General features: G+C 49.3%; 1 protein-coding gene across 1 annotated transcript in view; it reads right to left on the reverse strand.

Annotated features, from left to right (window-relative positions):
• Positions 1-878: 878 nt before the first annotated feature.
• CXXC4 (CXXC finger protein 4) overlaps positions 879-17,675 on the reverse strand; it is a 37,590-nt gene continuing 20,793 nt past the window's right edge. The window contains exon 3 of the mRNA XM_075058251.1: positions 879-1,886. Within this exon, the coding sequence (XP_074914352.1) occupies positions 1,725-1,886 (162 nt within the window). The 3' untranslated portion in view covers positions 879-1,724. The remainder of the gene's footprint in view (positions 1,887-17,675) is intronic.

The following is a 17,675-nucleotide window of genomic DNA, read 5'->3' on the forward strand; positions in this document are numbered from 1 at the left end:
CATCCATAGAGGCTGTCATGCAGCACCCACGGAATTAGGAGCACTCATTGGCAAAGAGCTGGCAACTGGGTGCCCATGGAGAGTGTAGGTGGGCAGCAATGGGGTGATTAACATCACTCATCCTGTGTTGGTCTGGTCTGGAACTTTTTAAGTATCAAGAATGGAGCAGACAATCCATTCTGGGAAATAAATCCTATGTTCAAATAGCCAACAGCAAAAGCACGTATGACTTCACTGCAGCTTGCTATTCAAAGCAGAAAAGCCTCGCAAACAGCTTCAAGATGCACACGAAGGACAGAAGTGGATATATATTCAGTTTTCTGGATGGGAAGGACTGAGCTGCTCTTTGTGCTTCTGCTGGGGAGGACCCCCAGCCAGCTCCGGCCACTTGCACCGTAGCCACGACCAGTTGGTCAGGCATGATGACACCGGCAGCGGTCAGTGGACATGAGGACAGTGCACGCACTGGAAAGGCGGTACCCGACCCCGCACCAAACCCACGTGTGGGCCCTCCGCACAGCACCAAACACCTCGCTCCTTACCCGGGATGTCCCGGGGACACCCCGGCTGGGCCGTCGCAGCCCCCACGCCTGCTGTCACACGGGTGGAGGTCTGGGACCCAGGTACCCCTGCCCACCCACCGCCACCCAGCTCACTGCCGGGCAGCCCCCAGGGTACCCCACAGGCAACTGGGAGTCTGGGGAGAGCTGGGGCCAGCCCCAGCAGGGACCCCCTCCCCAGGCATGATGGGCCGGTTTCCTCCCCTCGTTTTCCCTGAGCTGCCGACTTAGCATGTCTCATCCAGCAGAAGAAAAGCCCGTTTCTTCCTTAAATGCACAGGGGATATCGGCGGTCCGGGTGAGGACACGGCTGGGGCGCGCAGCCCGGGGAGGGGGCAAGGGAGACTGGGCACATTTTATTTTATTTTATTTTTTGTTTTATACAGTGGGTCCTGGGGGCATCCGCCCCAGCCCTCCCCCTCCCGCAGCGCTGCCCCCGCCCCAGGCCGGGGAGCACGGCCTCGCCCCCCCCCCGAGGGTCCCTTCCCACCTCCGACGAAGAGCCAAACCCGGCCACCGTGCCCACCTCCCGCTTGCCCCACGCTGCAGGGGGGAGATTTGCGGGGGGGCGAGGGGGGAGTCCTTGCCCAGGCGCTGGGGAGCATTACAGCACCCACCAGGGCTTTTCTGATCCATTTGCTTCCCCCCAGCACGTCTTGGAGGCTTTATGGGTTTTCTCCCGCATGACACCCCATCCCCACGGGCGCTCCGCCGCTTGAGGTACAGGGGGGTACCTCTGGCAGGGAAACCAACGTCCAAAGAGCTAAAATTAAAAAAAAAAAAAAAAAAGGCAACTCGTGTCTCTCCGGCAGCGCTTGCAGCCTCTCCTAGCCCAAGGTGCAGCACCTTGCCGGCTTGAGGGATAGAAGCGGCAAAGCTGCTCCTCCCTTTCATTTGGCAAATTAGAAAACAAGCCTGAAATGAGTTTTCGCCTCCTGGGCAGGAACCGGCCGGTGCTCATCCTGCAGCCGCTGCGTCTCCCGGGGGGGAGCGCGGCGGCAGCGGCGGGTGGGTCGGGCTCCCCGCGGGTGGGAGGGTGGCCCGGGCTCCCCGCGGGTGGGAGGGTGGCCCTCGTCGCCCCACGCCGGGAGCGGGGACCCTGGCGTGGCAGAGGTGGGTCGGCGTGTCGCAAGGTTTGGTTTTTTTTAGGAGGGACTTTTCCTGCTAGAGGCACGCACAGAGGACCCGCTTGTACCGGTGCGGCGCAGGTGGTAGCGGTTTGGGTTTGATTCTTTGAGGCGGTGAGTGAAAATCCGGCCCTCGCTCAGGCGGGTTGGAGCAGTATGGGAACACTGGCCGATTACGGGGGAGACTGGAGAACTTTTCCTAAAAAAAAAAAAAAGAAAAAAAAGAAAGAAAGAAAAAGGGGGGGGGAGTCAGTGTGTTTCTGTCGCCCGCAAGACGCCCGTAAGCTTTTGTGTCTGTTTAGCTGCAACCTCCTGGTTTTCTTTGTTGTCGGAGCGCATTTCACTCTCGTGTCAAAGTGTGTCAACTCTAACCTTTCCCTCCGCAATGCTGGCACCCCTCCAGCCCCCAAACCCCCGCCCGGCCCCCTCCCGACACCGCGGGCTCAGCCAGCCACAACACCTCGCCGCATAATGAGCAGGCATTTCCTCCCCATCAGCATATGCAGAAAGGTAATTAAAACTGTTTAGGTATTTTTGTTGTTGTTGTTGTTGCTTTCCGAGGCTCAACAGCATAAATGCAACTTCTGCTCAATTAAGCGCTGGGATAAAAATAAAATAAAAGAAGGTCTTACGGCGGTTCTTTATTTCTGCACATTAAAACTGAGCCTGAGATTTACAGACGCCCCCTCCCACCCCCTATGGAAGGGAACCTTCAAATAAAGATGTCTCCAGCTGAAATGACCATTATTATCCACAAGCAGGCACATGTGTGTATATATATATATAATGCATATACGCACACGTACCTATATATAAACCCCAAATCTGTTTGTGCCTCTTCCTGCTAATGCTAAGGGTACGTTCCTCCCCATTACAACAGCATTTGCACATTTATAGGAGGAATAAAGAAAAAAAAAAAAAGATGCATGATACGTGCGGAGGAGCCTTTCCTCTGCCATCCAGAGAAAGAAGAACTAAAAGGATTATAAAAGTTCAGATTAAAATGATATAAAATCTAGCATTTGGCTCCAACACTAGTGCCTTGGTCCTCTGTAGCTAATCTGTATGCACTCTGTGACCTCCTCGCAGCGAACCCTGCTAAATATATTATTCCCACGGGGGCTTTCACTGCTGCTTGGTGTCAGAAATCAATATGTATGAGGCGCGTGGATGGGAATTTCTAATAGATCTGCCTGGCCCTGTGCTGCTTTTCAATATCTGCCTTGGACTATTAGTGCCGGCTCGGTGCCTGTGAAATAACCGAGATAATCTTTTAAGGTGCACTGTTAAGGTGGAACCTAAATGTTGCCGTTTCAATTAAAACAAAAATATATATATACATTCATAAATCAGTCGGCGCTGCGCGTAACCTGGTGTGTAGCCCGATTATAAACAATGATGGGGATTAAAGTATTAGGGCGAGTATGCTAATGTCTAGATTTCTGAGGAAGAGCTTAGTTCCTTTCTTATGTTTTTTATTAACGGAAAATTGCATAGATTCACGGGGCGGGGGGGAGGAATTAAAAGTGGAGGGAGCGAGGGATGGCACATTGTCTGCAATCGCCTCCATGCCGGCGGAGCAGTGGAGGTGAAAGAGCGAGATCGCTATATTACTGCAGATAACGCACCCATTTTACCTAAGAGACACCAGACCATGGTTCTGCAATGCTCTCCATTTTAGACTGGTTTGTGCACATTGAAATCATTGCCTGAGTGATCCTGAGTAGGGTTTTTTTTTTAATTATTATTATTGGGGGGGGGGCTTTTTTTTTGTTTTTTAGTTATTGCATATTTGCGCCCAGTCGTCCTTTCCCCTTCCTCTTTCGGAGGTGCTGAAGGCGGGCAGGAGAGCGCAGGTTGATGGGTCCCCCCCTGCAGACCCCCGGACCCAGGGCAGTGTGTCCCCCCCACGCAGGCAGGCAGGCAGGCAGCGGAGCGAGGCTCAGGTTTGAGAGCCGGCTGCGGGGAAGGCTGCATCCTGCTCTTTCATTCTCCTTCTCACTCTTTGTTTTCAGTTGAATGCACAGAGGAAGCTGTCTCAGCTCAGTGCACAGAGGTGCGGCGTATAAAAGCAATAACTTGCTAAAGGACCTCTCGCTGTCCCTTTTTTTTTTCTTTTTTATTAGGGGAAAGGTAACCACTAATACATGCATACGCTCCTCTGGCTTTACAGGCGGCCAGGCTGAGTTCAGCTCTGTGCTGGAGATGACAAGTGGAGAGTCACCACCCCAGAGGATCCGTTTTAGCCACGTTTAGCTCCGCCGCCCTTGCGAGGTTGTCACCCTACCAGAGGTTGAAGAACTGGCATGCAGCCCTGGTATTTTTCTTTCCCTCACTCTCCTCCCTGCACACTTCACTTAGCACGGCCCAATCCACCTGACAACTCTCCGAAATGCCCTCAACTGCTTGTCTGGCCTGAGCTGGAGGCAGGGGGTGGGGAACAGCAGCTCACAATTAAGGACGTGGCTCCGGGGAGAAGCACGGGGAGGAATGTCTTAACCTCGGAGCACTCGCCTGGTGTCGGCCCATCCGTCAGGTTAAAAGCAAAAGGCTCCAAAAGGAGGTTTTGTCCATCTGAATTTCACCACAACCCCCTGAAATGAGAAGACAGAGTGGAACCTGTTTGGTTTGGTTTCCGTAATGACTGTGCTTTTCTCCGCAGGTGCCATGACCCCGCAGGGTGCAGCCATGCTCCCAGAAAGAAAAACTCGTCAGTGTTACCTGAGAAATATGAACATGGCTTCTCAGACACTTGTCTGGGTCTGCTTCAGCCGCTCTCCTTCTAGTTAAGCAGTAGCGTGGTGCGCAGCCATGAAGTGAAAAAAACCAACAAACCACCAACTCTGGGTGGCTTTTGGAGGTTTTTTTCTTATGCTCATCTATAAATAAGCCACAAATCTCTCTGGTCCCTGAAAAATTCACCTGAATATACTTCTGCCTCACACACTGTATATAAATAGATCAGAGCTGCAAAGCTCAATTCTAGATTTAAAAATCCACCTGCAGATATTGTGGGTATTTACACCCAGGGAGCAGCTTGCCAGCAGCTCCTCTGGAAAACAGGACTGAGCAGGCAAGGCAGGGATGGATGCGTGCACATCCCGTCCCTGGTGCCTAAGGCCCCATCCCAGTGTGGGGGCAACACCGCCGGCTGCCACAGGAGCTAAATTCCAGGCGTGTACTTTGGATTAACTATCCCCTGCATCTGGAAAAATGCAAATGTTTATAAAGGGCTCCACCATCGCTGGCGGTTTTATCCCGGATGCCGAGAGCCAGCTCGCTCACCTCCTCAGCTCCTCGCAGTATTTATAATACAAACACTTCTAATCTAACGCACGCAATTCCCAACAGTTTAATAGGGCTGAAGTTCCCTTCCCGCCTCCCCTTTCTCAACCCATCAATTAGGTAGGTATATGTGAAAACAAACAACCTATGTGTTTTCTGCATCTCTAAGGAGGTGTAATGGTGCGAAGTGCTGGTTATATGCGTTTACTGATGGGAAAAGAGGAGCTGAGTGGGTCTTTGTAAACTGCAGGCTTGGTTTTTCCACGAATGCTGAAAAAGAGCAGCTTTTAGCAGCACAGGCAGGGCCGGAGAAGGAAAGGGCAGGGGAAGGGCTTGCACGCACACTGCAGCCTTGCAGGGTGACCATGGTGTCACTGGCAGCGGGAGAGGTGGGAATGAGACCCAGGACGGGCACTGGGCTGCAGCCCAGCAGGATTCACCTCCCCGGGTGTGGAAGTCCTTCACCTGTGTTTTCCTGATCCATTTAGTTGCCCGTCTTTAACTCTATGTTTACAGCAGCAGAGCAGGTCGTGGGAGTCTCTTATGGCCCGCAGCTGATGGTCACTTTTAGTTCGCATTGCTTCAATCTGTGTTGACTACCAGAGCTCAACTACAGACCTGAGTCCGTATTTAAACAAAGAGATTTTTTAAATTCATTTTAAAAATTCATACTCATACCTATATTTCAGAAAGATTGCACACCTCCAGTTCTCAAAGAGGCCTCCAAAGCACCAAAAACCCACATGGGGCACCATCAAACCAGAGAGCCACACGTGAAGCATCCCTTGGTCTTCTGAGTAAATCTTGTGGTGTAAAATATCACCGAGGTGTAAAATCAACTGTGCACATGTCGAAACAGCGTGTAAGCCATTATTGGCAAAAACACTTGAGCTGTTAAGGGTAGCAGCCTGCGGAAGGTGAACCAGCCGCTCCTCACGCTTGCCACTGTCCCGTGCCACATTCGTGCCATTGCAGCACCTGGGCAAATGCCCACCTAGGCAGAGCGCTGCTTTTCTGACCTTTTGCCATGACCTCTGCCTTATTGCCTCACAGCTCAAATTTGCAAAGATGGGATTTGACAAGAGGTGTCACGTCCCTTCCATCCTAAAGGCAAATAAATGTCCCTTTCGATCACGGCTGTCACCCGCCGCTCATTGCTGAGCGACACCCCAGCTCAGCAAATTACTCCTACCCCAGTTGCTGCCAGCATCTGAAATACAGTTGACTTGGAGACACTCCTGCATGAAGGCAGAACCAGAAGTAAGCCCAGACTACAGGTCCACCCTACAATACTCACATGCAATGTAGATACCATCAGCACCCACATAGAAAAATCACTTTTCCAGTAAGCACGACATTTTCAAAGGTGGGCATTATACAGCCACTTTGTTAAGGGAAACAGGGTTCAATCGACTCACTAGAAACCAGCTGGTGGCTGTAAGGGAAGGCACACTGGTGTGGACCAGCCCACTCGTGCTCTCTGCGCTGCTTGGCACAGGTTGATGGTTCAACACCGGGAGCGGTCGGTCACCCCTTCCCCGGCATGTGTGGGCACAGGCACGCTGCTGCCCACAGCCCTGCCGGCAACGGCGGTGGCCAGTGCCCCAAGGACTTGGGAAGGGAGCAGGAGAGGGGTGCTGGTCTGCAATAGCAGCCCGTGCAAAGACAGCAATACATATTTGGATCAATATACGGGCAATGAAGCTGGAGGCCAAGCCCACGGTGCAACAGAGACACCAGTGTGGGAGGCAGCCACCACCCAGGAGCAGCCCCCATTTATTGCTGCACAGCTTTGGCCTTTCCTTGCACACTCTGGGCAAAGAGGCTGCTGCTGCCTGGTGGAGGTTGACGTCCTCTTTTCCACTCTGCCCTCAGGAGTCCCCACCATGCCACGTGGACACCACTGCAGCTCCCCGAATTCCTCCTCTGGTGCCCTACCTAGGTGCTGCATACACCTCTGCGGGCCAAGTAAGAGTCAAAGTAAAAGCAGGCTTGAGAGCTGGTTGTGACAGGTGTCCATGAGAGCAGGAACGAAGCAAAAAAGTCACCAAAACCCGAAACAGAGAGCCCAGAGCAGCATCACGTAGCACAAAGCCTCAGAGTCAGCACAGGCGTTGTGTCACGCCGCAGCTCTCCCACGCCAGTCCCACGGCTGGAGCAGGGTGTCCCTGCAGGGCCTTTCCTGGAGATGTGGCCATATCCCTTACACCCCACCGGGCTCCTCAGCCGCTGGGAAGGGCTACAAGGAGCAACTTCACCTCTTGAGGGACCAGGGAGAGGCAGGTGCTCGGCTCGGGCGGCTGCGACGAGGGAGGAGAGCCCAGCTGGGGCCATGGGCACGGCCAGGAACCCAGGGGGACCCACAGGGGCATGGCCACGCACTCAGCACCCCATGCTCGCCTCCGCCATACGCACCCAGGCCGGGCTTGCCGGGCTTTTTATTTCTATTTCCTCTCCTCACGTCCTCTGATGAAGGGATCGAGAGACAGATTGACAGCACATTTCCCAGCACAGCAAGTGATGCTGGCATGCATTTGATTAGGGCTGCGCTCAGGACTTTTTTAGTACCTGGTTACCCCCCAAAGCTGCCGTGCCTTTATTTGTGGTGGTGCGTGTTTTAAGCAGTGTTTCAGCAGTCCTCCCCTGGCTAAAGCATCCTCACCAAAACCTCTCCTTCACTACCACAGCTCCGCTGGATGCCCCAGCGCCGGTCGTGATCCTGACCCAAAGCTGGGTTCCCCATTAAAAACCTCCCGGGAGCAGCTCTCCCGTGGGGCAGAGCCCCCCCGGCGAGGGGTGGCAGCAACCGCAGGCACAGCTGGGCTGGGGCTGGGCTCCCCCCGCTCCTGGGCCTCTCGGGAGGCGAAGCAATTCATCTTAGGCCTTCTCGGCAAATCACTCCTGTGACCACACAACGCGAGCTGGCCATTCAGGCTGAACCCTGGCCGTGTATTATCCGGGCGGTGAATCCCGCAGAGCCCTGGCAGCTCAGCCCGGCTCCCGCAGCTCGCCCTGCCGCCCAGAAAGCATCTCCCATGAGCTGTTACTGCAGCAAAGACAAAGCTCCGTCCCGTGGAAGGGAGGCAAAATTTTACATTTCCCCACCTCCCTCAAAGAATTATGAGCACAGCTGCTGCTACATTTCTATTTACTCCAGTGCAGTCCCAGCTGCTCCAGCAGCAAGCTGGGGGTGCCAGCAGAAATACCCCGGGGGGGAGCTCCCTGCCTTGCTGCAATCAATATTGGTGCATGGGTTTCCAGGGAGAGCAAGGCCAGACCTGATGGGATTGCTCAGCTGCTCTAATCAAGGTCTAACTTTTCCTTGGTCTTCCCTCTTCTTCTCCCCATAAGGAAATGGGGGTTATGGGGCCATTCCATCACAAGGGCAGAGGGGAAGAGAAGAAGAGGAAAGGAAGGGAAGGAGTGGGAACAGAGCCAAGTTGCATGGCGTATCTTTTAAGAAGTAAAAAGCAGAGTTAGAATAACAAACCTAATCTCCAGCCCAGCACTGCCTGTTAACACTCACACGTCCACACACATGACAAGCAAGTTCAAATCCTCTGTGACATGGTGGTGGCATCGATGGGTTCGACAGCAGAGAGAGTCTTTGGGCTGTGCCTGGTGCGCTCAGGCTGGCTGGGATGCGGGCACAGGAGCGGCTGCAGGTGTACCGGTAAGCGTGTGCATCAGCACGTGCCCACACAGGTATCTCTTTCTGCCCCTGCTTCTCTGCCTGGAAGTGTCCCTGTCCCCAAGCACCAGGAGCGGAGAAGCCGTGTCTGTACAGACCAGGACAGTCCCGTACTTCCCAGCTTGGCAGCTGCTGCCCTTCCCGAGTTAGCTGAGAGCAGACCCAGCCGCGTTCGGTGACCCCATGAGGCAGTCCCCATCGGCACATTTCAGGGCAGAGGAGCAGTTTCTCCTCTCAGCCCTGTGGGCTGCACCGGGGATGCTCAGCTCCTGAGGTTACTGCAGGTGAGAGGAGGTTCACCAACCCTGGTGGCTCTTTCCCTGCTTCTCCCCGGCTCCCGGCAGAGGTTTTGGACAGCCCAGTTAGGGCACGGCCTTGAGAAGCGTGTCACCAGGTTTCCACTTCCATTGGTGACTCTGGTACCCAGCTCAGCCACAATCTATGGGAATATGGCAATGGTGGCGTTAGGCACAGGCATGTCCCTGGTAAGGTCAGATGGAGAGCGGCTTTGCTCCCTGGGACAGTCCTCTCCGGCAAAAGTGGCAAAAGCACAAGTGGTAATGACAGTGTTTGAGAGAAAGGCACTGGCAGAAGGGAATTCAAGAGACAAACTTAATTCTCTGGGCTAAAAATGCAAACAGGAAGCATTTGCCAGTGCAAGTTTCCCATTCCCATTTTCCGCGGGTGAAGTCTGCCGCTCCCCAGCTGCCTCCTCCCTCGTCTGCAGGCAGAAGCAGGGGAAAGCAAGCAACACTCTGCATTTGGAGTAATCTAAGAAAAATGCCAACCTGCCACAGCCGCCAAGATTGCTTTTGCACAGTTCTCTATTCCAGGCTATGCCGCTACAATGTTTAGAGCCTGCATTAAGGACCACTGAGGCTTGGCACAGCTCGGTGCACCCACCAGGGTGAGCAGAAACGCTCGTCCAGCAGCAACGGCCAAATGCAGCATCCCTGGGTGCCAAAAGCCACACGAGTTTTGCCTCCCACATCTGTGGAGGGGCAGGAGCATAGTCCAATTCTGCAGGTGTGGTAATGGCTGCAGAAGGCACTTGGACACAAAAAAATAACTTGGGGGAAGAGCAAATAAAAGTCATCTCCCTTTGGTACAACAGACACCGAGAACTCCAACGCCCACTTTGTTTAAGCGAAAGATATTTGAAGGAGCAGTGACAACCTACAGGAGCAAGAACCACAGTGCTGTACATCGCACATCTCATGCAGATTGCTGCCAAGTCGGTGGGAAGGTGACACATCGCAGGGAGAACAACAACAACAACTTTAAAATAATAATTAATGAATAATTACTGACAATTGGAAAAAAATAAAATCCCAGTCGCTTATACAAATGAAACTTGGCTTCTGGAGTTTCTAGCGATAATAAATATTTAAACACCTTCCTTGTTTTAACATAAAGCAGAAGAAAAATGCAGCAACTGCGGTGGGGGCGGTGATGTGTCAGAACAGCAGCGTGGAGCGTCACATCAAAACACGGTGGTGGCTTGTGCCCGGGCGGCGGGGAGGGGGCTGTGGCACGCCATCACCCCCGGCAGGTTTCTTTAAACAACCACCCTGAACATAACCAGCCTCTGTGCGTAGCACTCCGGGGCGGGAAGGTGACGAGCTGGGCTGCCGGCTTTTTCAGAGGAGTCAGAGGCAGAAACTGCGGCAAACACGCACACAGTCCACGTGCTGGGCGAGCATCTTGCCCGCCTGCTCCGTGGGGCACGATTTAGCAACCATGGGGAGCTGTTTGCCCGGAGCTCTTGCTGTACCAGGAACCCAGCGGCTGTGCTTTCCCTCATACAAGCGGTGTTTTACGCTAAGGGGATGCCTACCCAAAAAGTGCTAACCCACCTCGGCTGCCTCCAGTCTCGCTGGTGGAGAACCAGCCTGGGTCTCCCCGTGGAGTGCTGCAGAATTAATGCCCTTCTTGCTCCCTCCTTTACTCCCAACAAAGCTGGTGGCAACACCTGCAGTTCTCATCGCCTAAAGTGCTTATTACAAGGTCCCATCTTTGGTGGTTTGTAGCTTTGTTCAGACCTTTAATTCTGCAGGCTGAAAGCTTCCAGGCAAGGCGTCTCCCTTAAGCTCGGTGTCTGCCTTGAGCTTGGTGTGCTTTCAAAGTCCTAGCACAACCAACTCAGCTGTTTCCAACAAAATAAGTAGGGAAAAAACTAGCTAGGGCCTAGCTTATTTTAACCTCTTTTGCAGAACCCTCAGCTCTGGCAGGGGAAAGTTTAGGGCACGCCAGTGATGGATCAAGCACGCGTCTTTTACTCTCTGCCCCTTAGAAGTCCCCCTACATTTGGTCAGCACCAGCATTTTGGGACAGAAGTAGCCCACGTATTCACTGCTACCATTGGAATCTGCATTGGCTTCTTGCCCCTGCCATGCTGGGGATGTGAAAAGTTCAGCATTGACTGCTTCAGGCCAACATCCCCCACTGTTTCCCCATGGAAATTGCTGGCGCGGGCAGAAAAGCAGCAGCCCCAGAGCACTGCTACCTTCCCCGCCTCGACACTTGCTGGGGTGCCGCTCCGCACCGCGAGCACCCTACCTACCTTTGCAGGAGCTCCAGCCTCCGGGAGCTCAGGCCTCCGCGCAGCCGCGGCCCCGCTGCCTTCCTGGGACGCAAACCACGCAGCTGGGGACCTGCCGGCAGGAGCCACGGCAGCTGCCTTCCTCAAGGGAAGGGAGGAGTTAAGGGAAGGGGCAAAGAAAAAAAAGAAGGAAAGAAAGAGTGAGCAAATGAGCTTTCTCCTCTGCTTGGCTTGAGGGAGCTGCAGTTTTCCCTGGCTTCTCTTCTGCTTTCAGCTGCTGCAATTCTAGCTTATGGTACTGGAGTAAGATGTGCTGGGTCACAACAGGGAAAAAAACCGATCAGCTAATAATCCTGCTCATGCTTCATCGTGAAAGGCAGGGGCCAGACTGGTGCCCCCCAAAGATCCCTGGCTAGGACGGCTGCGCCTCTGGCAGGTTCAGTGGGTACGGAGGCTGGATCCTGTCTAGTCCAGCTGCACAGTTCAGCGATACTCGATCTCACTGCTTGCATCCAAAGCCTGAAATTTGACAAAGTATTAGCCCTCCTTCTGCTATCAAATTCCTGTATGCTCTTTGGCAAGATTAAGGTCACATGTGTGCCCTGGGCCTCCAGTGGTCTGAAAAATTCAATTTTTATGCATGATGTTTGTGACACGCATCAGATTGACATATGGAAAGGATGCTGACTTCTTTACATCAGAGGACTACATGTAGTTTTGCATGGCATCAGGCCAACATACTCCTGGCCTTGCTGCCTCTCCCTGTAGAAATGCTATTCCATCCCAACGGTCCCCTTGAAGAGACCATTTAAAGGGTTACCAATTACTGCCAGCTTACTCACCTACTGAGATGCCTTAAACAGCTATGACATGAGAATTCATATTCCTTCTGCTTACTACACTTAGTAACAGCACTTCCAAGCTGTCTGAGTTTGAACCAGCCATCTAAGAGAGAAAACACCTCTACCACCGGCAGAGTCATTTCTGACTGGACTTTTGCCGTGCATCGCAGGTCGGGGAGCGTCGGACCCCAGGAGCGGGGACGATGCTGGCCCCGGACCTCTGTCTGCTGAGAGGTCGCCCGCCTGCACGTGCTCCGGCTGTCCCCTGCACCGACACACTGACTGCGACGAGCATCGCCCGGCTAGAGCAAGTGAGCCATACTGGAGGCAAATGCTCTGCTTAATTGGTCTCAGCTGGAGGCTGCTCTGTGCATGTCAGCGTGTTTAAGGAAGCAGGTCTACAGGAGAGAAGACACCAGAGTAACCAATTAGAGAAAAACCCCGATTTCCCTCCCCCCTCTCTCGCAGCCCTAAACCCTGAAAGTTTGTTTTATTTTAACATTGTTTCTCACTGTCAATGAAATCAACTCGAGAATAAGGTTTTGCTATTGGAATTTCCAAGTCTACTACTGATAGCACCTGTGGAGATAGCTACAGAGACCTGGTTAAATCAAGTCAAGGTTTGCACCTTCATGACTCCATTTTTTTTTTTTTTTCTGAAAAAGAGAAAAGAAGTGACACAAGGAAACTCTTCATCCAGTTCAAATCCAAGTTTATTAGCCTGTAAAAGTCTGTTTCCACACAGTAATCATAAGAAATGAATGAATGTTTATGGAGCGTAGCATAAAAATATACCGAGTCAGCCATAGGTTGGAGTTTATGATTGCTCACAAAAATTAATCAGCAGATCACATGGCATTGCATCAAAAAGGCAAATCGGTCCTAGGAATGCAAACAATCAGGATAAAAAGGCAAAACAAGTAAGAGCAGAATATCAGAAAGCAATAATTAGTTCACAGTTCCTAATGTGGGTGACAGATTTCTTTAGCTCAGGTTATTTGCCCACTAATTCTCCAAAACCAGGTTGAAAGCCAGTTGTTATAATTTTGCATTAAACAGTACATTCTCGGTCAACACATCCGCTGGTCAAATTCACTATTGATCTCTAGGTATGAATATTAAAAAGTAGGCACATAAGAGACTAGGTATACTCAACAGTCCAGCTACTTCTCCTAAAGCCTGGTGGCCTCAGACAATCACAGCTAGAAATCAGCAGCTAACGAGAGACACGTGAGTCGAGATATTCTAGTCACTCTCTGGACGTACAAACCTTCTCTCCTCTTAAAAACCCTCCAGCATGCTACCTGCTCATCGGATCTGGAGAGGGGCACCTCTCTCCTGGGCACAGCAAACCTGATCCCCTGGGAGAGCACGGGGTGTCGGACATCTGGCACAAACTTGTGCGTGTGCAGGTACCAGGGAGGCGGCGGTGGGAACGTCCCCCACTGGGTCGTGTTTGCTTTGGTGTTGATCTCCTGTAGGGTTGTGTCTGATTGCCAAGCTGATGTTATGGACTTTGCTCACAAGCTACATCTGACGCAGAGAATACCCGTGTTAGGAGACTGGGGCAAGCAACAGGGGTTTCTGACCTGGGCTAACTCTTCTCTCTCAATTTCAAAAGGAAAATGTCTAGCCAAAAGGAGATGTATTTCTCCTAATGTTTTGGGTTTTCCTGAAGAAGTGCAGAGGGTTAGTGTTATTAACTCTGTAAAGAGAGCAGATTTAAGGCAGTAAGGGAAGAAAGGTGTTTTCTTCTCAAATGTAGGATGCTTATACACATCATAAACCAAGCTGGGGAGAACTACACTGAATAATTAATCCAGGCTCTGGCTGACATCATGACACCTGCAGATCTTTCTACAAGAATTCTGCTGAATTATTTTGTAGCAAAGATCCTTGACTCTGCAAGTCAAAGGGGCCTTATACAGGCCAATGAACCCACAATTACAGCATCTTCTCTTATGGGGAAGTCATATTAGACTAAGAAGTACCCTCAAAGTTTATTGGGAAATTAACCCATTAAGGTTAATTTCTAAAACCCCTTTTTCAGGGAACGGGCAGTAGCACAACAAACTATTCCTGCTTATTAAATTGAGACTAACGTGACAATCCTTTAAATATAATTTGAAAACTTAGAAGACCAATGGAAATACTTCCCGAACATTTCAGCTTCTTTCGGCAGTCTAGATCCTTGTCTTGCAAGATTACAATCTGCTACGCGCTATCCTTCATTCTGCCTATCTTAGGCAAAACTGCCTTGCTGTAAGACCCAGCTGAGCGTGTCCATCCCAAAAACCGAATGGCAAACAGAAACAAAGCTACAGTGGGATCCTGACATCTTTGCTGATGTTCACCTTTCTTTCCTCAGATAGTTCCAGTGGTCTCAAACTTTATTGTATGTTCTGCAGTTATTACCGAGAAATGTATTTCTTACCTTTATAGATTTGGGGGCCATCTATCCATGCTCATTGTGCACTGGTGACCGAGTAGGTCCTTACAGTGAAGTAAGGTAGAACTTATAACTAAGTCACCTATATAATATCTTCCAATTTCATGAGCTATCTAGTAAAGCCCATGGGAATCTGTGGAGGACTTGAGCCTCCCAGAAGGCATGTTGCCTCGTATCACTAGACCGTTCATAATTTCAGACTTGTTCCTTGGAAAAATATGAGAGAGCACTGAAATGGCTAGCGGCAAAACCAAATTGAGTCCAACACAGCCTAGAAGAATTGAGCTTCCACACAAAAGAGTATTTTCCTTCCTTTTAATAGGCTCAGTAATGACTTTGTCAGTTTGGGCTTTGAAGAATTACCTGCTTGTTGTCTGGGGTTTTTTTTTAGATTTTTTTTTTTAATTAAAAAATAAAAGCTAGAAAAAGCTAGAGGTAGTTTTAAGCTGAAAGGTTCATATCTGGGGTGAGTATTTCTCTGGAACTGAGGGATGTTTTTCATTCAGACTAGTATAAAACAATACTCGAGGGGAAAAAAAGTTGAAAGAGAAAGCATTAAAGGAATAGGAACTCAGAGACCTCTTCCCGCTTCCAAATCGACCATCTCATGAAATGAGTGTATTTCCTCCCTGTGAATTCTATATTTAATCCAGAGAGATCACTGACTATGCCTGAGCAACCTGGCAGCCCTTTTCCTCCTCTTCAAACAGACCTCAAGATTCACTCTTGGCATTGTCTAATGAGTGGTCTACATCTCTCAAGAACATATATCCTTACGGATTTCGATAAGAGCAGAGAGGATCAGTGGAAAATCCACTTCTATTCCTTTCACTTCTGTTGCTTTCTTTAAAAAACAGAAGGATACACTGAGGTTCCCCCTGGAAAATCAGTTGGCACTGAAGGAATCTCACAGACCAAAGGACCTACCTCGTGTTTCAAACCCTTTCAAATCCTGTTTGGGCACCTAAGAGCAGACATTCTGTTTATTAAAGGAATATTCACAGAAAAATGACATTCCAAATTTCGCCAAAATCAGGTGATGTGCTGCCGGCACAGTCACGAACTTTCCCACCTATCCGAAGTTGCTGTAATGTCGGCAAGTAGTATGGGGAAATAAAATAGCGAAAGGAAACCATTTCCTTTGCTATGTATAGTTCATGAGGCAGGTAAAGAGCAGAACTTTGAACTGAGCAGCAGTAAAACAAAACAGAAGACATCATTGTCATTCTCTCACAAATCCTATTCGTAACCCCAAATACTCCAACGGCAACAGGATGATCGAATCTCAGGACTATTGTTTGTTGCAAGAGTTACAGATGAGATTTCACCTTCGTATGCTTTTCCCCATGAAGCTAACTGCTAATTTATCACATCACCCTCGCTAGTCCACTCTTTTTATACAACAGAGGTCTGCATTAAAGTGTTGAAGGCTTTTCTGCAATCTGTCTTGCTCCTACTTCATTAACCTTTTCGTAGCCTCAAAAGCTCAACGTAACATCCCTGGTCTTTAAAAAGGCAGTATTTTTTTCTGCTATTTTAAAAAATCCAGAGTACAATGTTACCTTCAGGTATACAACTTATGGGGTTTCCATCGATTGCCAATTGAGAAGGAATCAGTTTTGTAGCTATTGTACTGTCACTTCATAAGCATTCATTCCCATACACAAGACTGAGGTCAGCATTTGGACCTTCTTGCTCATTTTGAGGATTCTTTTTTAAAAGAGGTTTTCTTTGTTTAAGATCCCACAAACAAAACCTGTTTATGGAAAAAGAGAGATATTTTGAATACTAAAGTCCTTTATTCAACAACACAGAAATATCACAAAAACAACTTTACTGGGCAAATTGAATGTTTTTATACAGTTTTTTACATGCCCCATAAGTGATTATTTTTTTCATAAATACACTGTTTTCCAAAACTGTTTTTTTCCATAATTGCACAAGCATACATACACCTTACACAAATATCTATTAGAAAATTTAATAGATAACTGCACAGTTCAGAAATAGGAGAACACTGTGAAAGGAGTACATTTCTGTGGCCCGTGTTTCTGAAAAAACCCTCCTAGTTCCCTGCAATTGTGAAAATGGAGTACTTTCTAACATAGGAGCTGTCTTTTATTCACTAAGAATACAGTAGAGCTCAGCATGAAACTGCCAAATTTAATAAAAACAAAATCTGAAACATTTAGCTGTTACATGAGAACCCACTGTTTGATATCACTATGCATCTAACCATGATCAAAGACCCACTACTGCTTTTTGCTGAATGCATTCGACCCTGAATGGTATGTTCATTTAACTACTTTCTTTCTTCATTATTTGATTACAGATATAGCCCATTTAAAGACTTTATATTCTTTAACATTAATTGTAGGACTTACATACCAGGGGTTCTGTACAAAAGGGAGTATTTTCCCTCATAGGGAGGGTCTGTTATTAATTGACAGAATGGGTACGTGTGCCTCCCTTTCAGCCTTACCATTTTTCATAAGTTTATCTGGGGTATGCCAAAAATGCTTCTATTAGGCTTAGTGCTCACACTTAGAAGATGGCAAAAGTACGTTCTGCTTTTTTTTTTGCCACCCCCCCCCCTTTTTTTTTTGCATCGTGAGAATGAAAGACAGAGAGGAATACAACTTTTCACACTGGAAAATGGTATTGGACCTTGTGAAAAGCACAAATTTGGTAATTAGAACTTGACAATAATCCGATTGACAAATGTGTATAAAAGCGGGGGGGGGGGGGGTGGTGGTGGTGGTGGTGGTGGTGTAGGGCTGTGGTGGAGAGAGACAGGCCAGAAAAGGGATTTCCTTCTTCAAACATCACTAATTAAAATGGTCTATGCACACTACATCATATAAATACTGTTTCAGCAAAAGCTAAAAATCTGATGGTGCAAAGGAACAACATCTGAAATGAAAACCATACGGGTAAATCAAAGAAAAATCAACTCTTGTTCATTTTCAATAATTAACAGGTTTGCTTGTTTGTTTGTTTTAACAATTTTGAATTGACATGTAAAACACCACAATTACAATATACAGATCCATCAGTTCTTTAAAACAAAATGACAAAACAAAAAAAGAAACCACATTAAGACATGCAACATTAGGGTATTAGACAGTAAGTACATTGCTATGAATATCTTTGTACACCTAATGTAGCCTGAACTTAAT

This window comes from Buteo buteo, chromosome 1 (genome assembly GCF_964188355.1).
Source record: "Buteo buteo chromosome 1, bButBut1.hap1.1, whole genome shotgun sequence".
Lineage (NCBI taxonomy): Eukaryota > Metazoa > Chordata > Aves > Accipitriformes > Accipitridae > Buteo > Buteo buteo.